Source organism: Cololabis saira, chromosome 20 (genome assembly GCF_033807715.1).
Source record: "Cololabis saira isolate AMF1-May2022 chromosome 20, fColSai1.1, whole genome shotgun sequence".
In the NCBI taxonomy this organism is placed as follows: Eukaryota; Metazoa; Chordata; class Actinopteri; order Beloniformes; family Belonidae; genus Cololabis; species Cololabis saira.
The window spans coordinates 13,574,743-13,597,782 of NC_084606.1; the positions used below are offsets into that span (position 1 = coordinate 13,574,743).

The 23,040-nt window shown below is 37.3% G+C and overlaps 1 protein-coding gene across 5 annotated transcripts in view; it reads right to left on the reverse strand.

Annotated features, from left to right (window-relative positions):
* nrxn2b (neurexin 2b) overlaps window positions 1-23,040 on the reverse strand; it is a 966,013-nt gene that overhangs the window by 450,654 nt on the left and 492,319 nt on the right. For all 5 annotated transcript variants that reach the window (XM_061710648.1, XM_061710646.1, XM_061710647.1 and 2 more), the window contains one exon: window positions 3,243-3,416. In XM_061710648.1, coding sequence (XP_061566632.1) covers window positions 3,243-3,416 — 174 coding nt within the window. The remainder of the gene's footprint in view (window positions 1-3,242; window positions 3,417-23,040) is intronic.

The window sequence follows — 23,040 nt, forward strand, 5'->3', positions numbered from 1 at the left end:
TACGGCTGCTGCTGCATAGCTGTCAGTCTCTCTCCTAACTGGATCTGATGAGCCAGAGGAGACATTTCCACTTTATTCACAAAATTGTATTTCAACTTTATTCTCGAAATTTCGACTTTATTCACAAAATTTTGACTTTATTCTCGAAATTTTATTTCAACATTAATCTCGACATTTCAACTTTTTCTCGAAATTGTATTTCAACATTAATCTTGACATATCAACTGTGCACAATAAAAAAAAATCTTCCCATCTCAAATATTTTTTCTCCTGCATGGCCCTAATACTCTTCCGTAGAAATTAGAAATGCATGCAAACGCCAACTACTGACAAAAACAGTGCCAGTAGACCATCAACATCCGAACCAGAATTTGGTCCGTTGTGAAGTTTGTTTCCCCAACAAGAAATATTTCTTGGCATTGGTGCAGCGTTCAATTCCAGTCAATGATTCTTGAATAATCCCTGAAGGGAAATGATATGTTGCAGTGGCTGTCATTACACACACATGCATGTACAACACTAACTTCTCAGATAATATTGACAATATGCAAGGAGCTTTACAGCATGATGGTAAAACTAAAAATATATAATTAATATATACAAGAGGTATAGAAAATGTGAATGACATGGTCGATTACAATATAATAAACCAATTTCATGGTATTTATGAAATTAAGCTTAGCCTTAACTCTAACATATAACATATATTAACAGAACAAAATGAATAAAGGATTTAAAACCTAAATGAGTAAATACATAATATATTTGTAATGGTGGAGTGCGGACAATACAAATTCTTGCACAGATTTGTTTGCTTAATTAGTGTACAGACCCAGGCAGAAACATGTTTAGGGGTAGAAGATTATTTCAATGTTAATTGGAGGCTTTCAACAAACTTTCCTTTGCTTTGATATGAAAGTTTGACCTACTTGATGAAATTACTGTTAAATACTTCCTCTGGCTCGTATCCTGATATGGATATCTGAAAACGTGTCACAACTTCCTGCATTGTCATCTCCTATACACATCATCAACATGTTATTCACCCTAATGTTGTTTAACTGTAAACTAATATATATACGATTGAAATGAAGAGCGACAAAATTAAACTGGAAAAAAAAAAACCTAAAACAAACACTCAAAAACGTACAGATATATAATTAGGTCTAGATTAAATCTTAGGTGGTATAATTGTTTAAAAACATTAAATATGCTGCGTTGATGGTCGTGGGGGATCTCATTAAAGTCTCAATTAAACCAACGTTTTAAAAGAACTGCTCTTCAGTGCCAGACTCATTTGTTTCCACACAGACAAACAGACTTCTCACTGCGCCATTTACAAATGGCCCAATTAAAACGGACCCCCCCACTCCCAATTCTGCAAATAAATAAATAGACAAAATAAACAAGCAACCAGCCTATGAGCATACTTACTTGCTACATTTAATTTTACCTGTTGCTGGCTCTGGAAGCCATTTCGTTTCTATTTTGTAAGCTAAAGGTCATCCCAATCATCATCAATAACCACGACATATGATCATCTCTTAACTCTTTCAACCAAATATTAATTCTTAGTTAATGGATGAGAACCTGCATGATTTTCACACACATTTTCACCACTCAAAGTCATTGCAATACCTGAAAAAGGACTGAAATGATATAATAGCACAGGATGGCTTGAATTAGTAAATTATGTGATTATCTTTTGCGTGCAAAAGGGTCAATATGTACGTGTCAAGTTTCAATGCAGGAGTGACAGAAAGAGTCGCCAGTACAGCGGTTTTACAGAACGGAGCTCGCTGCCCTTTACACAAAATAACCTGCAGCAACAACATCTCTGCAGCCGTGTCAGACAACTGAACCCAAGCTGCACAAGTCTGGTCCGACCTCAGTGGACTCATGGTGACCTCACAGAGGGACTGAACATTTCCATCGCGAGTGATTTCTCCAGAAAAATCCTGCTCAATATGGCAAATTTAAGGCTGATATGGCCCCGCTCCCTTCAACTAACATCCTGTGAAGTTCTTTTTTTTCTTCCTTCAATGTTAAATAATGTATAAATGAAACATCTTGATCAATCTTGTAATTAAATTTCAGCTCTGCTACCTGAGAGCAAATGCTTAGGCTTCTATTACTTAGTTTCCTTAATGCTATCACGTCTATATATTTCTACTTTCTTTCTCCTCTTTCTCCACACTTGACTTATAGCAAGAAAGCAAGACTTTATTTATTTCAGTCCTCTCCCTTTCCATTTCTTTGTGTTCCTGTTAAACATTCAGTGAAAAGCCATCTAAATGAACAACCTCAGTATTGTAGACATGGCTGTTGGTCAGGAGACACAGATCTGACCACTCTGTGACGTTTCAAAAACAGAAAAAGGGAATGGTAAAATTCTTTTTTTTTAATAAATAATAACACTATATTTAAATATTGTAACTATTCAGGAGTGTTTCCAATGTTGCCCTTCATTATTTACAGGGGAATATTTGGATCTGTCACAGCCTCAGGCCTGAGTGAAGTAATATTTGTCAAACGAGTCCACTCTTGTAAAAATGGTCAGTTAATTGTGCTCAATTCCTTGGCACTCCAATCATTAACTAATATTAGCATCCGATGCATGTGCCTGTGGGAGCCAGTTTGATAGCTTAATGCAGTTTTAAACTGTGTTTGGAGCAAAGTAATTGCAGGCTATAACTGTAGGCAGGTAATAAGGCTGGCTGGCAGGAGAAGCAGTGTTAAGGAACAGGAGAGGGAAAAAAATGAAAAGCTGGATCAGTGCTGCATCAATTCAGTGAGTGTGGGCCTTGGGGAAATTAAGTCGGCTCTCTGATGCTCGGTATGCCACAGAGACACTGTGGCTTGGGGTTGGGGTGCGTAAAAAGAGAAATGCTAAATCCAAAACCACTGTTACTCTCGGGATAAACTATACGACACCAGAACCATTCAGCCCGACATGTGACAACCCATGCACAGCAGGGGTAAAAACAGGAAAAACACCAGATTAATGAAGTAAAAAAAGCAATGAAGGTGGGGTGTCTCAGACTACACTGACTGCACTGATACTAAGAGAGGAGGAAGATGCTCCTCTTACTCAGGATTTATGGGACAATAGAGAGCTCAGAGAGTGAGGTTATAGGTTTTTGTTAAAGAATACAAAAATGCCACTTACAGGAAGAAAACAGGAGCATTACAGCTGCACATGAGTCTGATTTTAATTAAATGCAGAATTCAGTGTGTCTTACCATCACAGCCTCGTTCCACCTGGCCCACCCTGTGGAGGGCATCTGCGATCAGGTCAGGGAGTCTCCCGTTCAGGTCCACAGAGGCCAGACACCCCTGGTACCCGTCCCGGGATGCAATCAGTTTGGGCAGATTGCTGTACATGTTTTTCGTCACGCCACCGATGTACAGCTCCCCTGCAACACACACACAGAATACAGAAGAATATGAAAAGAAAGTAAAGAGAAAATCAAGAAAGAAAAAGCTTTTACTAATTTCCCAGATGCCCATGCAGAGAAAACCATAGCTGTTTTTGAGAAACGTTTATTTTTTAATTTTTTTTTTTATTTATTCAAACAGGTTAAAACACAAAATAATCAGAATACATAAAATGTATATACCAAAAAAAAAAAAACATAAGCAAAACAAAGCAAATTAAAGAGACAAATCTATATGTAGATAAATATTTCCTGTTTGTAGGATGAATTTTCAAAAAACTTTTCTAGTCCTACACTTTTTAATGTTCTGTTTTTACAATTTCTGCATTTCACAGAACTCCAAAAGAAAAGCATAAAAAGAAAGAAAAAGTAGTTCAGCTGAGCAAGGCACTTTGTTCATTGGCTGTCAGTTCATGTGTCCATTTCCATTTTGTATCCATTAAGAGTATTTATTTTAAAGATTTGTTTACACTTACTCGGCGATTTACAATGATTTCATTTCATCTTTGCAGTTGTTCCACAGATTAACTCCCATCACTGATACACAATGGGTTTTGATGTTTGTTCGTACATGCTGTTTTTTGAAATTACATATTCCCCTGAGATTGTGTTTATTTTCTTTTATTTGAAACAACTTCTGGATGTCTTGTTGCAACTGATTGCCGATTCGCTTTGTGCATGATTAGTTTTGAAGTCGACCAGATCCTTAAATTTGAGTGTTCTCAGTTTGATGAAGAGTGGGTTGGTTGATTCTCTAAAGGCCTCTTTATTTACAATTCTTATTGCTCTTTTTTGAAGTTTGAATATTGTATCCGTGTTTGTTTTATGAGGGTCTGCCTTAATAAAAAGACTAAAAAAGTGCTTTAACAGGGCACAAACATTCACCATTTATCATATTGAACAAAGTGTGATAGATGCAGCGGATGCGAGGTAAGCGGTAGCTTTTTCACTTGACTTCAGGTTTACAGATAAAAAAACCCTTACAGCCAATAAATGACACGGTATAATTCACAGAACAGACAATATGTCTTAAGTCATGTATTTTACATAAATGATTGAGTTTATTCAGTCAATCAACATTCTCCTATACAAGTACAACAGGCCCTGTGTCATAAGCAGAGACACAGACAGACTGCCACTGAAAATCCAATTACAAATCCATGATACATTAGGCGTCTTGACCTTACTGTCCCTTCCAGCTTTTACTATCCATGTGAAAGTCTACAAGCCAAACACTAGGCCATTAAATACCAGGCAAATGGACTTGAATATGAAAAAAGTGCAACTACAATTGCAGTTTCACATACTGTGCTACATTGTGTAAGCGGCGATGAAAGTAGGCCAGATCGACCCAAAACCATAATCCTTCCATCAATTCACTGCACTAACCGTATTCAAAAGAGAAGTGGGCAAGTGCTTCTCCAAAGCCCACATTTAAATCCAGTCACAATATCACTTTCAATACAGAAACACATCTGCTAACAATGTATCTTAAAGAGCACATTATCTCTTCATGAGCTGACTTCTAATCCATTCTGAATTACCTGCACTGTAAACTAGTTGGAGTGAGCACTAACTTCTATCAACAGTTTATCTGACTGATATCCTGTACTGTGGGGTTGTGGCGTGCGGATGTTTATTAACAAAATCCCCCAAGTAAAATGGGCATTAAATATGTACTTCATGATATTCTCCTTTATCACAGAACAACACTTTTAGCTTCTCAGACAAGCAGTGTGCAAGGTATTCAAGGATCCTCTCATGATATCTGATAATCAAGCGCGCACGAGTGTTGTTTTTTTACATTGCATTTGGTTGTCTTGAATTATTAAAAAAGAACCATTTATATGTTCAAGCAAAGAAGACGGAGACCAAGAAGCATACCAAAATAGAAGATGGCTAAAGTGAGTAGAATATCCAGTGGAGAGGATTATGTTCAATGCCAAAGATTTTATTGATTGATTTATTTTTTGTTTATCAGGGACAGACAGAATAGTTGTATTTCCAGAAAGAAATTAAATATGCTTTTACCCCTGCCTGGGGGAGATTGATCCTGAGCAAATGATGACTTCCATTTTAACAATGCAGTAACATGTGAAAATGTTAACTTGTTGGTCCCTTTTGCATGACAGAAGCCTTCATCCGATTAGGCCTGCAGCTATCCTAACTGCACTTATGGAATTAGTAGGTAATATAAACAGTGCAGGTGTTTTTTAAGTGCCCCGCTTCTTGAAACCTCAAAAAAATGCATTTTATAACCTCATTGCCTTTTATTTACTCATTCAAAGTTTAATGACTCATTTGCTTGTTATAAAAAGCCATGTTATAAACCTCAAATCTGTATTCAATTTAAATTCTCCCATAAAAGCATGACAAGGATTGCTGGAAAGCATGTATCCCTGCTCTTTGTGCAGGTATATTCTAGAAAAATGCCATAATCTTTCGCTTTATGTGAAGTGGTACATTTACAGTATGCAACTTCATATTGAAATAATAATTAACTAGCAAATAACATTTGTGTTCTACTCTGCATAGAATAACATTGTTGATCAGCAGGTGAAGACAGTAGGAATTAAAGTGGAATTATTCAACTTCATATCTTAATCATACTGAACAAAGCAGAAACTGCTGTCTGCAATATGTATTTATTTTTTTGGTGAAATGATTCATTAACTGCTGATGGTAAGGGATAAATTAGCTCATTTTGACCCCTGTAAAAGGTATCAGTTTATGGAACAATCTGGATACAGAAGCCAAAGAATGCAAAAAAAAACATTAAATTTAAAAGAATAATAAAAGCCAATTTAATGAAGAAATATCATGATAATTGTTAAGTTAGGTGGGTTTTCTTTTTTCTCTCTTTCTTTTTAGCACCATTGTCATATTTATTTTCAAATCAATCAAAAAATCAAATAAAAAAAAGAATACGACTATCTGTGTTTGACGACAGCTATTTTGTGTTATTTTATAACTTTGTTATAGTATTATTTTTGTTAGTGTTTGTTTGTTTGTTTTTCTTTAATAACGTATATTGGAAAGTGTTTTTTCTTTTAAATTGCGTAATTTATTTGTTTGCGTTTTTTTATTATTACATTAATTGAAATTTGATTTGTTAGGAAAAAGGGACAGATAAAATAAGCTTAAGTCTTCTTTCTGTTCCCTTTCATTCAAGGAAAGAGATTTGTTGTAATTATCTTGAACTGTTTTTCTTTTAATGAATGAAATAAATAATATAATCAATATAAAAATAAGACCCTTTGGAACACAGCTTGTGCCCCAAGTATAAAGTGCAGAGGTGATGCTACTGCCATATAGGCTGACAGGAAATATTCCAATCACTATCACACAGGGAAAATTATATCTCTAAGCCTGGCCAGTGTGAACGCTGAGAGTTTTGCTGCAGAGATGACCTGACAAGGTGCTCGTCATTACACAGATGACTGGACCACATTTCAATGATTACATGATTCACTTGACATGAATAGATTTTACAGCATTGACCTGGAGTATTGGAAATGTCTTTGATGTTTGAAATCGTTTTTTTCACGTACTGTAATCTCCTGGAAGAAAAGCAAGATGTACAAAGTGTTACTTAATCATGAAGGAAGCAGAAATTGTGAATACTAAGCAAGATAAGGCAAGAGTTTTGGGAATTCTCAGTGCTCAAGTACAATTACTGTCTCTTTGTATTAAGACATAAAAGGAAAAACTCATCTACTTTTTAAACCCAATTTACCCCCCTCTCCTCGTCCTCCATTTCAGTCCTCTGTTCTGTAAAGTTTTGCAAAAATGCCAAGTGAAATTATGAAAAATACAAAGTGGTCTTTGATGTAAGAGCATATGAATAAACAGGGTTTGAATTGCTTCAGGCTTTTCATATCATCAAAACCTCCACTTTATGCTTTATCTTTAAGTAGGCATAAAATGAACATCTAGCAAAACCTTCAACACAGGGGCAAGATTGTGCTACAAAGATAAAATGGGAAAATAAAAAAAAGAAGAAACGTACAACTAGAAATCAGAACATTCAACTGAGGTGCAATGAGCCACAAGGTCATTTATATGTGGACTTTGTGTAATGGAATGAGTCAATGATGTTTTTTCCAGCTCTTCCATGAAATTAATGAGCACTTGGCACTTCATATTTACCATCCCGGACTCTCGGACGTTATAATCAATACAATGAATTCATTAACTGTCCAGCTGAATAATGTCCTGAAATCATGGCTGCATGAACCATTTAGCAAACCTGAATTCATTGGTATGATGTTAATCTTAAAAAAAAAAAAAAGAAAACTGTGCATTTCTGCAGGAGTCAATAGAGTGTTTGAGACTAAAGTGGCTGCCTGCAAAAACAAAACCACACAAAGGAAGGATCATATCTTTTAGTGAAGTAAAAACAACAGAAGAAGAAGAAGAAGAAGAAGAAGAAGAAATATGAATCAAACAAAATACACCCACGCTGCAAACTCCCTCAGTAGAGTTTTAGTTTTAGCTACGTGCAGGATCGGATTTTTGCTCCTCTGAAGGGCTGGGAATCGATTCGATTACGATTCTTAAGATTCAGAATCGATTGTTACGATTTGATTCTATCCTATTCCGATATTGATTTGGGTTAGTGTTATTAAAACATTTTTTTGAGCTGTTATCTGAATTATATGACTTTGTAGTTACGCAACATATCAATACTAGTATTATATTGAGATTCAACAGCAAATATTGGTAGCTAATGATGCTGTAAGGACCAATCACCTCCCAGAATGCTGATAGAACTGCTTTCAGAAACATTGTGTGGGGCAGAATTATAAAACAGATCCAAGGCACCAAACAGAGGTAAAAAAAACAAAAAACATGGCACCAGTTATTCTCGTGTCCAACAAAACATTCCTTTTTTGGGCATAAACAAAAAAATACCAAAGGTTGTAATGTAATGATGGAAAAAAAAATAGAAAAAAAAAAAATCAATCTTTAGACATATGAATTGATTTTTAGGAATTAATATGAGAATCGATTTAGAATCAGAGAATCAATTTTTTTCAACACAGGCCTACTGTTATTTTGCTCCATGCATTCTTATACAGCATCGAAGTACCGCCCTTTCTTCAATGTATTTGAGTTCATCATGGCTTCATTGTTTCTAAGATTGCTTATTGTCAAGCATCCATACTCGCAAGGCACCGATGAAGCGGTATTATGTTACTATTCGTGAGGATTACACAGCACAAACATGATACTGAATATTCTTCCTCCACTTATATAAAACAAAACCATCACTAATCTGTGATATTGCACTTTTGCAAGTGATATTGCAATAATTAATTAGCTATCTTTGCTGAAAGGCTTGTAGTATTTGATGACTGTTCTGGAGGGAAAATAAGAATGATGACAACAAACTTTCCTCTCAGCCAGAAACTGCATCCAGATCTGGCTCCACTGTCGCAACAGTGATGCATGCTGGGCTGCTAAAGAGCTCCAAGAGATCCATCAGAATATAAAAGCTGCTGCCTCACAGGCATCACCGGAGGAATGCTTTCAAAGGAGCAGATCTCTGAGCTAATCAAGAATTTCTGACATGCAACGCAACATGACTTTTCATTCTGTGTGGTATATGCTGCACTATTGACCAGGCTTTACAGCAGGTTCATTCCTTTAAGGTCAGCCTTATCTCTGTGAGACAGATCTTTCTATTTACCTATATTTACCCAATCAGACCAAATATGGGTCAATAATGGCCCTAAACTGTATAGAATCAACTTTTTACATGCCCCCCACCCACTCAGCCACTCTCTGAACCAATCCACTTCATAAACATGAACAAGTGGTTGGAAGACTTTTGCAGGATTTCATCACTTAATGGCATTGCAGGAATGTGTTGGACAAGTTAACAGTTACCTAGCGAAACAGACAGGGACATGACATAAGGCGCTTTCAGATTGGATCCCGCTGTCATCGCTGGAAGATGAACGTGTGTTTAACACGCGTTGGGTAATGTAAATGCATGTGTTATGCAATTTGTTATTTGTTACTCGTGCCTGAAGGTGAGTTGAGGGGAGGGAAGGCGAGTCGGGAGGCATTATCTGTGAAACATAATGTAACCTGTGTGAGCGTGTAGAATGACGTATTGTCCCTACATCAGCAACATTTATACGCCGTCAGACAGGTGTAGATTTCAAAACGAGGATGGACTAACATAGGGATGAGCGTTTTTTGGCCGGGTTTTGTTTCTTGAAAAGGTGTGGAGGCATTTGTGTCTTAATTATTCAATGAAAAAAAAAGATTGCTTCAATCAAAAAATATATTTTCAATAAAAAAAAATTCACTTCAATCAAAAACATTTTTTTCAATCAAAGAAAAAGTGTTTGAATGCAAAGGTTTTGGAAATTTGCCGGTTTATGGTGTCTCCGGCTCCGAGGGTGAGGTTGCCTGGTGGGTTGTGTGATCAACACCACCCTCCCATGACCCGTTAGGTTCACATTAGACCTGACCCGCGGTTAAGACGACCCTCGGAGGCGAGTTATTCGCTCAATGAAAAAAGGACAGGCGACACGCTAGATCCTCGCATTAAACGTGGAATATTCGCCCATGTAAAAGGGGCTATAAAGGGATACATCCTAAACAAAGTTATATATATAGCCTTTTCTTTTGTTTATTTATTGCATCATACACACAGAGTTGAAAATGTTGATACTGCATGGGGTCACGAAATGCAGAAGAGTAGGATGCTATGAATTCCATTTTTATGTGCTGTGTCGATCGTAGTGTTATGGACTTAACAAAAGCCAAGAAGCTAGAAATAAAACTTGCACGGTGGCGCAGCTGGCTAGTGCAGCTGTCTCACAGCAAGAGGGTCTTGGGTTCAGTTCACGCCAGAGACGCTGTGGGTGCCGAGTACGTGTTAAGTTCCCCCATGACTTCAGCACTGACTCCTGCAGAAATGCAGTTTGCTTTTTTTTTTAAGATTAACATCATACCAATGAATTCAGGTTTGCTAAATGGTTCATGCAGCCATGATTTCAGGACATTATTCAGCTGGACAGTTAATGAATTCATTGTATTGAATATAACGTCTGAGAGTCCGGGATGGGGTTGGCGAAAGGGCCTTTCTGTGTGGAGTTTGCATGTTCTCCCCGTGTTGCCTGGGTAGCTAATTCGAGTTACCCTCACATAAATATGCAACAGTCCTGGGCTATACATGCCCCCTCTGGCCAACCGGGGCACCAGATGGGGTGGGGAGGATCTGACCGGAATAACGTGATCCTTCCACGCGCTACGTCCGGCCAGAGAAACCCCACCCTGTCTGGTGAAAAGAAGCGGCCTGCTCACTCCTCAAGTAAGGAGGAGACCTGAGCTCAGTGCAGGGCCTCCCAGGGTTGGTAGAGGATGGCAATACCCAGGACTGACTTAGGTAGGAGCACTGGGTGATAAAAATGTGAAAAAAAATCAGAATAAAAATATTTAGAAAAAAAAATTGCAGAGCACACAGTGCTTCATTGTTGATGAAGTAAATGACTACAGCTGATTATGTTTCTATGAATCCAAACTGACCAAAGTCTCTATGTCAGACCTTTAAGAAAACTAAAAATTGGAAAATCGACAAAGAAACTTGCAATTAGTGCATTTCCAGTATTTACATAAAATAAATCTAACTGCTACTATTGAAGACGAAGCTCCACCTACAGAAGACCCCTCCTCCTAACTTTAACTTCTGATCAAAATGGGTGCTATACACACCGAACAGAACAAAATTCCCACATTACTGGCCTTTTTTTATCTATATCATTTGCTTTTAAAGTCAGACAAGTTGTTCTGTTTAATGTCCAGTTTGTTTTGCTCCTGTGAAGCACAGCATTGTTCTTTTACGTTGTTTTCATTGGTTGTTAGTCTGATGCTGCCATATACTGGCAACCAACGGTCGCCAGTATATGGCAGCATTAGACCGTTGGTATTCGGCAAGGCACATTATGTCATCATCACGTGACATACTTGGATACGGCTCTTAGCAACAGTAATGCGATCCAGGGAGAGACCGTTTGACACCTCCCAGAGCCTCAAGATTGCCTTTAAAGCATCGTTGGTATGTTTTTAATTTGCATTTGTGAATGATTTTGATGCTGAAAGATATTCGGGTTATTATCTGGTTATAAATGTTACATAATTCACAACATTTCTATGTTAAGTTAAATAGTAACCTGACGTCACTCTGACGGACTGTATATAGACATAGGGACAGTTTCTTCCCTCAAGCGGTTTCTCTGATGAACTCCCACAAATAATAGGCTCAGAGTAACCAATCACGTGCAAAAATCATCTAGCACCTTCCTTGACAACCATGTCTGCCTCACTCAGCTGCACCCCTCACTGTGTATTTCTTTGTATAATTTGTATAATCTTTTTGTATTTTTTTTGTATAATTGCCCTGTAAAATTGTAAGTAGGTTATGTTTATTTTTATTCAGAACTGTCCCTTTTTCTTTTCTTTTCCTTTTCTTTCTCTCTCTACCTCAAACTGCTGCACCTTAAATGTTTATACTGTTTATTCTGTATCATAGAAATTCCACATTTGTTTTATTGTTTATTTTATTTTATCACCAAAGAGCGAAATTACCGGAGTCAAATTCCTTGTTGGACAATGTTCGAACCTGGCCAATAAAGATTATTCTGATTCTGATTCTTCTGATTCTGTTTCTGATAATTTAAGTCTATCTTTTGTATTGTATTGTATATTTATTCTAAATAGATTGTATTCTCATCTGTTTTCCCAGTTTCACACTACTTCATCGAATGAACCATAAAAGTTCAAAGGAATTAGAACTAGTCTCCGTGGTTTGTTTTGAAGAGGAGTTATCCGACTGTTGACCCTGGCAAGGTGTTGGGGGAGAACAGTACACAAGTTTTGAATGCAAAAATGTAATTGCTCCAGTTTTACAGTTTTTCATTATCTTTAAATTATCTGCAAAAAGTTATAAAATACATTCATGAGTGTAACCCCCCCATCTAAACACAACATTATTTAGTGTCTGAAATACTGAGAAAATAGTTGAATTTTTGTAGATGTAGATTGAGATAAAGTTTTTAAATCCAAAAGCAACGTCGAGCTATTCATTTTATTTGGAAAGAGCACAATGTCAGCTTGAAACAAGACCAGTATTTCATCCTTTCCTGTAATTGGCTCCCAAGTGAAGTGAGGGTATTGCAGTCTTTGCCCATATCTAGAAATACTCTGATATATTATTTATATCCATCATTAAAAGAGGTCTGATAATGAGAAAAGGCCGTGAATGCACAATGTCTCGACTCAATACTCAGACTCCCTTTTGTCAATTCCTCGGTGAACTTAGAGCCAGCCATTAACTTTAATTAAATGGTCTATTAAGAATCTCTGCCACCTTTTCGTTTTCTCAATCACATTTTTCTCCCTTGCTTGTTTTGTTTCACTATCCGGCTGGCTCTAATTGGGAAAGATTCAATGATTACTGATCAGAAACATAAAAGCAAAGGAAACACACACAAAAGCACGCTCATTCTAAAGGCTGTGCAAGCGAATGCCTTTGGGATGTGTGTGTGTGTGTGTGTGTGTGTGTGTGTGTGTGTGTGTGTGTGTGTTATAGGCAAGGCTGGGACATCACACAGGGAAATGCATGGAATCTGATTGCTAATTAGAGATGCACTCCAATCTGCAGGAGCCACAACAAGATGACTGGTGTAAATTAATGTTGATGCTACTTATGCGTTAATTGGTGATGCTAAATTCTAAGTTGTATAATCATGTTGCGTGTCTTGTCTCTGTGTTTCGAATGTCTGCGTCTGTAGACGATATAGCATGACTGAAGGCGAATGAAGCTGTGATTTAATTTCTTTTTTTAATAGTCCGTAATTTTGACAACAGCTGTGTTCTTGATGTTATAAAATTCTCCTATAACTACAAACGTTTAAATTCACTTGTTAAGTGTTTTGCACTGTTCGTCTCTTTCTATGTACATAACTAGGGAAAAGCTGAGCTGTTACTGCAAAAATAATTTAACTTGGATATGTGGGGAACTTATACATTAAACTTTCATACAATTTACTATCTAAACCATGATAGGGCTAATAATGTTTATGCCATTATGTTTAATGTGCAGATATTACTTTTGTCTTTTGCCAAAGTAAGGCAGAATTTACTGAAATCCAAAAACTGTGGACCTTTTCTTACACCCTAAGCCACTATGTCTTCAGTGGCCAAACAAGATATAATACACAAACCTCATGAGTTTGTTTTTAAGTGGAAATAATTTGATTATCATAATGGCTTTGCAATGTTTAAAATTTGGATCTTGAAACGAATGAAGGCCATATTTTTAAAACCTATACCACAGTAGATATTCTGTCGTATTAAAATCAAACGTTAGTTTTTACTGTATGTTGTTGTTTTTTTTGTTTTTCATTTTGAAGGAACAGTAAGTGAACACACGTCAGTGCTTGCTTGTAACAGTGCATGAAAGATTGCATGGTAACACAGACAGGCATCCTGCATTTCTTTCATGCTTTCATTCTCCCTGAGAGAGAGATTCTGTATTTAGCGTCCTTTTGCCTTCGCTTGTCTGGGCTTTCAGACTATCTATATTTTTTTTCTTTTCACTCGGTCACCAAGATTCACTTTCCATTTCCCCCATGAGTTCTCATCACCATTTTCCAGTCTCTTTTAGTTTTAACAGTATCCAGTCCATGTCTTTCTATATCTTTTCTATCAGTAGCACATTGATTTAATCAATTCTACCTTAAAAGACATTTGATCTAAATGCCCGGCAGTTCTGCCCTCTTTGACTTGGTGATGTCTTGACTGACTGGGCTGAATTGTTCCCATTGTAATGGTTCTCAGAATAATGGTGCTTGTGTCTGGCAGATGTCATTCTATATATTCAACTATTTAAATGCTGATTCTAACTGTACATAGTGTTTAATAGACCAATCTATTCAGATATGTTCCAATAGCAGCTCTCACAATGTAGTAATTGTTGTATTATTCACTGCTTATGGGACAACTCTGCATGTTCTCTTCAGTCTGTTTCTGCTGTTTGACGGAGTTAGCTATTATGAGCTAACCACTAGTAGGAAATTATGGATAGGTTTCCATTAATGGGGGTCCAGTGGAATGTTATGGTGCCTCAAACATGTTGTGTCTCTGTATTACCAAGAATGGCCTCACGGCAAGAATTTTTGTGAACTTATATGGGGCAGAAACAAGTCCCTCTTCATGTGCTGGGAGAGGGAGAGTATGTTGTTCAACCATCTTAATGTCCTTTTTTCCTCTTGGCCATTTTATTTTTTCATCTATTGGCAGATGGCAAAAGCAGTGCACTACAACCACCATTTTTTTAATGGAGCAATAGTTTGCTAACTCAGTAGATCCTACCGAGTCCATCACTGCAGTGGAAACAGCATACAGAACAGAGGTGAAGGTTGTCTCTGTTATAGTTCCACACTCTCAGATGTCCTTCATTCTCCCCTCTATGGATCTCTATGGACCTACTAATGAAAACATTTTTAATTGTTGAACAATAGAATAATTATTATGATTTGTGCCACATAACTACTCGGTGTAATATGAAATATGATGTTATGTTATTGATCTGAGAATGTATTTACTATATTTAATACCTGGTAAGGAGTAGGACTGAATGCATAATTGCATTTGCAATAATATCGTGATATCATAAAACGTGGTTTTGACATCGCAACGTAAGGTTTTTATTATTTTAATTTTAATTATAGAGTTGTCACGTGACGCCAGAGTGAGCAATGACCTCTGGCCAGATTGTTTTATACAGTCTAATGGCTAGATGGAACTGAATCAGCTGAAACTCTGTCTGGAAGAGGAGCAGCACATCCATACTTTTAGGATTACTTGGTTTTTACAAAAGGGAGATGCCACACAATGTCAGGTTTTCAGAGCAAGCTGTGCTAATGTTTCTACTTCACAGAGTAAAACTACAAACTTGTTCCAGCATGTTTAAAAAAAAAAATAAACAAAACAGCAGAGCCATGTACGACGGATGTACGACGGATGTGTGGCTAAAATGTTGCTCGTGCCCCAGACAAGCCAAAGACAGGTATCACCGCCCGAAATGTTTTAAACTGCGCTTGTAAGGAGGAACACTTTCAAACAGAATATTAAAGCCCCTCCGTCAACAACTGAGTCTTAGTCAAAGATGTGGTGCCAGCGCGGTGACCAAGTCTGGTTTCACGACATCGACCATCGATACACAGCTGCATTTGTCCGGGCTGAGCCCTGGTCCAGAACCGCTGCTGCATCAGGAGACACTCGTCTAAAAAATAAATGTTTCTCATGGTTTTCGGTTTTGAATAATTAAAATATTATTTTCAACCATTATGCCAATGAAACTCCATGATTGTTCTTTTCTAGCAGTGGGATATTGGATACTACACTTTACTATCAGAGCTCTGATTAAAACTATTGATATTCTACAGCTCGTTACGTAACCAAAATGCAATTTGGTTGGCCTCTTATGCGTGAAACAGCGCCCACAATTAACTCTGGCCGGAAAAACAATGACAGCTCCGCCGGCCGGAGCTTCCGCCATTTTTTCGTAGCGGTGTATCGTGTAATTCAGGCAGCCAATCAGCACAGAGCCTCATTATCATAGCCCCGCCCACTCAGAATCCCGCAAAGATAATGAGTTTAGAGAATGGGATGATAAAGACATGGCTCAGAGGCTGAATTTCTAATTTATTTAGCAAAAACAATCAAAAGCTTGTGTGGCAGGGGGGAGAGGTTGATGGGACACACGCAGCTGTGTCCCATCCGCCTGAGTGGCTGCCGCTCTCCACCCTGCCTGCCTTACAAGGCAGAGCTGGACAGCAGCAAGGGGTCGGAGGAGCTGCTGGTGGCTGATGCTGTTGGAAAAGGTGTTTGTGCACTTGTGCGGCGGTGTATGCTGGAATAAAAGGGTTCTGCACAAAACTCTGTGTCCTCCTCTATCCTGTCGGTCGGGCCCCGTGGCACTCGCCGTGCTACAGCTTGTTTTTAAAGACATTCAAGGCCTGTTTAAAATAGGTATTAGATGCCATAATAGGTCCCCTTTAAACTACTCAAACTAGGATTAAATTAACTCTGGGTCACATAAATTTTTTTTTTATCATTCAATTTCTGAAAATCGGAAATAGTTCAATTTCACTGTTTTTTCTTGGTCCCAATATTCAATATTTTCTAAAATCTGATTAAAAAAAAAAAAGATACAAACAAATGGACTCCTTCAAACTCGTATTACTTCTATTTTTTGGTCAGTTTAAAGTTTATGTCTTTGAGGCAGTAGATCTGTTGGTTTATGGTGCTGAAGTAATCTGGTTAAAACTTTCTTAAAAAACCATTAGTTATATTATTACTATTCATCTGTATAATGTATTTACTGGCTAAAATAATAGAGACTTAGCCAAGACTTAAAAAAAAGGTGCCTTTGGAAGAACATTTGATACTAAATGTAGATAATATTGTTTTAGTATTAAAATCATCCATTAGGTTAAATATTAAAAAAAAATAGTATATTAAATCGCAATATTGGGCAAAAAAAAGAAAATCACAATTACATTATTTTCCTAAATCATTCAGGAGCAATTATTTTCTTGGTAATAAACAATGCTGTACTCTAGAGAGAGTACTTATCAAAAAAGTCTTTGGACCTGAATACAAGCTGAATTTAAGATGCACACACGCTCAGAATAATATGAGATAAGTGAAAAGCTGAAACACATTACTGAATTGCAGCACTCGTCTTACCAAACCTACCATTTGTTGATGGAACACTAAGAAAAAAAGGTAAGAGGAGAGAGCAGGACATAACCAGAGCACAAATAAAAGGATAATATAGGATTTCCTATGGCTGGGTGAACAAAACTACTCAATGAATGGCATTAAGAAAAAGTTAAAAAAAAGAAGAATGAGAAACGCATCTTCAGTAAGTTGAGTTCATTAATCACATCTTTTTGACAATGATCATGATGAGTCACTGTTGACTGATTAAACAATGGTTGAGAATGGATGTTGCAGCCTGTCAATGAATTACTCACACAGAGGAAATAGACTCAATATCTCTCACAAACAGATCAGACTCTTCATTTTCCTAAAGCTCTACAAGCATGTGCTGCAAAAGAGGCTGAAGAAACATTTACGCTCTCTGATGTCTATTCCTAATCCAGTTATTCTGTGTGCGGTTTGTTTAGTCATTATTATGCAAATAGTTTTAGGCCCTGCTTTGGCAGATCTACCTTACATTTCCTCCTCCCTCACTGTCTTTCCCAATCTTACACCAGGTACATAGTGAAGCAGTGTTACAGAAGAAATTGAATTCAATCAACATGTTGTAATTCACCCAGAACACGTTTTTTTTCCCCCTCTCTTTCTTTCCCCAAAGACATTGTATATCACACAAAGCTTGCTTTCCATGTCTGGCTCAAAACTATTTGTGCTAACAAGTCAGAGGGGAATTTTGGAACACTTATATTTCCTTAGTAAACAAATAATAATCTGTCATCGGAATGAGTCTTAGACTTAGTATGAAAAATTGTTTCACTGCAGTTCTTTTCTTGAAGCTACTTATCATGTAGATTAGTTTCAAAACACAGTAACGCAGCTTTATAAAGAAAAATGCGGAGCAATCAAACAAATTTAGTATTTTCAAGAATAGACACATTTTTCTTCTCAAAAGTGATTAGAGTTTCCTGCTGAATTAGTGAAATGTCAAATATACTGACTACAACACCTCTTCAGTTCTATAGCAGCATCATAAAAGTGAGGAAAGATAATCTCAATATGTACCTTGAAAATCTTTACGGCTTACTGACTCTCAAAGTTTTTAAGTCGTTGGGTACTTAAGACACCCAAATCCAGGAAGACATATGAATCTGCCCGAAAAGCCTTTAAGAAAGCCCATGTTTTATCAGGGAGCAGGGAGCCCACAAAAAGTCTACAATCAATTAGTGTGATGGTCATAGATATCAATGAACATACTTCATGCCTTCTTAACCATATCAAAAACAGTGAAATTAGTTATTTCAGTTTCATTGGAATAGCTTCAGCGAGCCAGTACTCGCTGGCTATGAGAGAAGCTGCAGGTCATAACATAACATAACACATTGGTTTTAGCACTCACTTGGATTGCCATTTCCCAAGTTTTGTAAGTTCGTTGTCAACTTCCTTCCCAATGAGTTAACTTTTCCTCAATTTACATCAGCAATCTTCTTGTTATGGCCAGTGACATAACTTTTAATGGGTATTTACTTTGAAATTTCACAATAGCAAGGAATGACATTTGCAGAAAAAGAGATTAAGAACATAAAATTGTATTTTTTTAACATAAGAGACACATTAGCATCTTGGTAATAACATTGCATTGATGCACAATATAATGGGATAACAGGAAACCTTCTAAATAAGTTTGTAATGTTTGTGAAGTACAAGAGAATGACACAATTTAGATTACAATAGATTATTTTGTTTAAGTGAAAGGCCAAATGTTAAGCAGTGGTAAATGCACACTGACAATGTTCTATGAAACTATGAAATACAGGAGCAAGACTATATCAGGGCAAAAAGAGATTGGAGTCAGTTGGATGCAAATGGTTGATTGGAGGCAACTATTTTGTTTACCAAATAAACCCCAAGCTCCATTGTCCTAAAAGGAACACAACCAATTACAACCAAATTACATAATGTTTCTTTTTCCTTTCCTCAAAAAACAATACACCATTCTGGGTATTTTTTTTTAATAATTCATATTTTGCAGTTATTTGGATACTGCAATCACTTATATGTGTACTTCATTTAGGGAAAAGTATGAAGTAGTATGGTATGTGGTTATAAAAACTGTCCTACTTGATTGGTTTGAATTCTTTGATTGTATTTACTTCTATTGAGGAAGTGCAGGTATGATGTAAATTAGGATTATTCAACAAGTTTGGTAATCCTTGTTTTTATGCCAATAACTGCTCAGTGAACTGAAATAAAATAAACCAATGGCCCAAACATTTTTTTGCTGCTGTTTTTTGTATTGTTTCAAAATAAAATATAAAGGCCACTGGCACACAACACTAGGGCTGTGTACCAATCATGTTCCATGTGATTGCCTGTAATGTTACATGTATGTTAGTTGTGCTTCTGCCCACAGATGGGGTTCATGTGTGAGTTGTGTTGTTGTCGAGGCCGTTACACATGCCGCTTGGTTCAAAGGTGTGGCTGCATTTTAGGAAAAATGGATGCCACTAGTGCACACTGCGATATTTGCAAAAAGATCATAATTGCTAGGGACGGAAACATATTTGAATGTGCACGGGATCAATTTAGGAGAGGAAAATTGTTCCGTGTTTGAATCCAAGACCAAAGTCATTCCATCTTCCTCTGAGCGTGCAGCTCCGCCCAACGTTACCGAGCCGGAGCGGCCTCTCTCAGAATTTCTGCCACCAGTACCGCTTCATCCAGTACCAACGGCACAGTGTCTGGGATTTTAGCTGGCAGCTCTACGTTTAGCAGGATTCAGCCAACTGGTTATGTTGGTGTACTGAGGTTAACGTTTCTGCAACTTAAGAGGGAACCGCGGTGACTTGAGATGTGAACAATATAACGTTAACTGAAGATTATATTGTTGCGTAGATTCAGTGTATTGCTAACTAGCTAAATCAAGAGTTAATTACTGAATGACAAACAGATGTTAGTTTGTTAAATTTTGGTCAACTATTGAGACGGTTGTTTGAGGGAGAGATACAGCAGTACAGAGCTCTGCCATCTACCTGAACCTCCGTCAGTCCAGTAACCTGATGGTGGACTGTGAGGGACACTGACAGTGTTACCACACCTGGTTACCAGGTATCTGTGTTTCCTAACCACATCCACACCACCAGAGTGTACATCTTCTACTGCTGGGGACACCATCAGCCAGGAGTGGGATTGTCTGTTACCAGGGAAACCAGACATGTTGATTTTCCTAAAAAAGAACTGCTCAGATCTGTGGGATTTAAGCTGCTGAGTATGCAGAACTGCACTAAGCAATACTGATGTTACTTGCTTGCAAAAGGTCTTTTTCCCTAAAAAAATATTTTTCACGTTACAGTTTGCTAATGTTTTTTTTGCACTAAAATTATTCATTTGTTGGTTTGCAACTGTTTGTTTGCACTAAAATTATTTTTTGAAAATTCTTAGTCAAATTACCAACGCTCAATGTGTTATGAAATATTTTACTTTTTACAATTAATTTCACAAAATTAATATTGAAAAAAGTACCATTCCGGAACCAGTTTGAAGTGAAGGTATAGGTACCGGTACCAGTACCGAAAATCTTTAAAAGGTACCCAGCCCTACACAACTGACAATTATTTCCATCCATGCACCTTCGAAACATCTTTTTCAAATATTTTGCCAATGAATTCTATGACTTTGCATTCTTTTCATTCAAGTGCATTCATTCAAAGAAATAATTTTGTCCAAAATAACTATTTTATTGCCAGGCAGCTAGTTGAGTAAACAAGTTGATTGCAGGTGTCTTTACTGTGACACTCAGCATTAGCAGGACAGACTGAGCTAAATTAGCTTGTGTTTTATCTGTACAACTTGCCACTTTCTTGAATTTCTTTTGTGTGTTGGTTTTCCTTTCTTTTTTTTCTTCTTTCATTACAACTGCCAGATGGATAGCCTCTCTTAATTTTGATATACCTGAACGTAAGACGCAGAAAGAGTGAGAGGTCGAGGTGGGGCCCCTTTAGGGCCTTCGTCCACTGTCATTGCAAATCCTATTCATTGTCACTGCTCTGTTGCGATTCAAAGTTCAAAGATTCAAAGAACTTCTGGTATGCCTGTTAGCAAGCCACGCCTCTGATTCTGATAACAGTGTCCAAGCATTCATTCATACCGATTAAAAACACAGACATCCTCCGTAATTATTACAAATCACCGTGGGTCCCCAGATAATTTTAATCCTGTCTGAATGGGGCATATATATTTACATCTTCAAGTGCAGCTGCAAAACCTCTCATGAGTAAGGTTTAATCTGGTTGGCATTAGGACTGTCCTAGAAAGGGAAATCCAATACTCTAACCTAACCGCTTGTGCAGTTTTCTTCTGATTAGAATCTTAAAAATCCCCATATAAAAGCATCTGAGGTCAAGGCATAGGCTACTTCAGAGGATACAAGTGAAAGACATACTGTATTCTGATATCTATTCTTCTGACAATGCTGTTTTTTTTGTCAAGTAATTTTAAACCTTCAGGAGTTCCATGTTGCTGGGTGTTTTGTACTTGTGTTTTAGAGCTGTGGCTTTTTTTAATATCTGCCTATGTAGAATCTTTACATGACTTTACAAACTTTGGATGCAACACAAATCATTACAGCACCTGTCGGATCATTACATGGAGACATTTAAATGTCACACTGTACACACCACACATTCTCACATTTAACTACAACATGAAATTAAATAGTGTTTGTGTCTGAGTTAATAATATGTGACATGTGAAAGTGGGCAAGAAATTCTTATTATCATCACATTTTTTCTCAGTCTGCTGCCCGCCCCTCCATGATGTGTTGCTCTGACGCATCTTGGTTTTTGCAGTGTTTAAAACTTTCCAAGAAATATAACAATATAATTTCTCTACAGGACAATTTTCAGCATTCATACGACTGTATTATTTTTCTAACCTGGCAACCCTGTCCGTGAGCCGCACATAGGTGCTGCAGTTGGAGGGGCTTGTTAGGAAATCCAGGAGTTCTGCAAAGAGTTTCTTGTCAAGTATAAAATGCCGTAGCCAAAATGCAGTTTGCTCTTATTCTTGCTAAGTTGAAAACGAGAACACATTTTTTTGTTCCTGTATGAATCAGCCTTTACTGGGCATGCAAATCAGACGTATGCTCACAGTGAAGTCTGATATAAGATGTATTTAAAATACTAACGTGATCAATCACAGAAAAAGAAGAAAAAGGATATCAGCTAAAAATCAGAGCCGGCCATTAAGACCTGCATTGTGAACTAACATCAACAGCTGTGGGAAATTAATCAATTGCCCTGACTGCGGGAAGAAGCCGGAGTACCCGGGAAAGGCCTTACAAGTATGAAGAGAACATGCAAAGTCCAAGTTAAAAAGGACCCTGCCGGAAGTTGAACTATGAACCACAAAGCCACTGTTCCTGAAAAACAAACTTTATCCTGGTGATTTTCCTTGAAGAGTAAATCATTCACCAAGTGTCACGGTTTTTAGATTTGTTTTTTTTTTCCTGTTTTATTTTGAAAGTACGTGTCCTTGTGTTTAGTTAAAACAAAGATGATTGTTTGCACCTGTGTCTTGTCAAGTCCTGTGTGATGTGTTTTCCTTCCTTCCTGCTTGTCCGTACTGTTTTCTTCCTGACTGTTTCTTGCCCTGGTTTCTGGTTTATGTATTCAGTTCTGCATATTTGTTTAGGTTGCACGGAGTTCTTGGATTTCCTGCATATTGTGTTATCGATTTTTGGTTTAATAAACTGGTTGTTTTTGCAAGCCCCAGCCTCCAGTCTCCTGCATTTGGGTTCTACATTCCTTGACATCATGACACTAAGAGCAATGGACTTTTGGGTTTATCTCATGTTCCA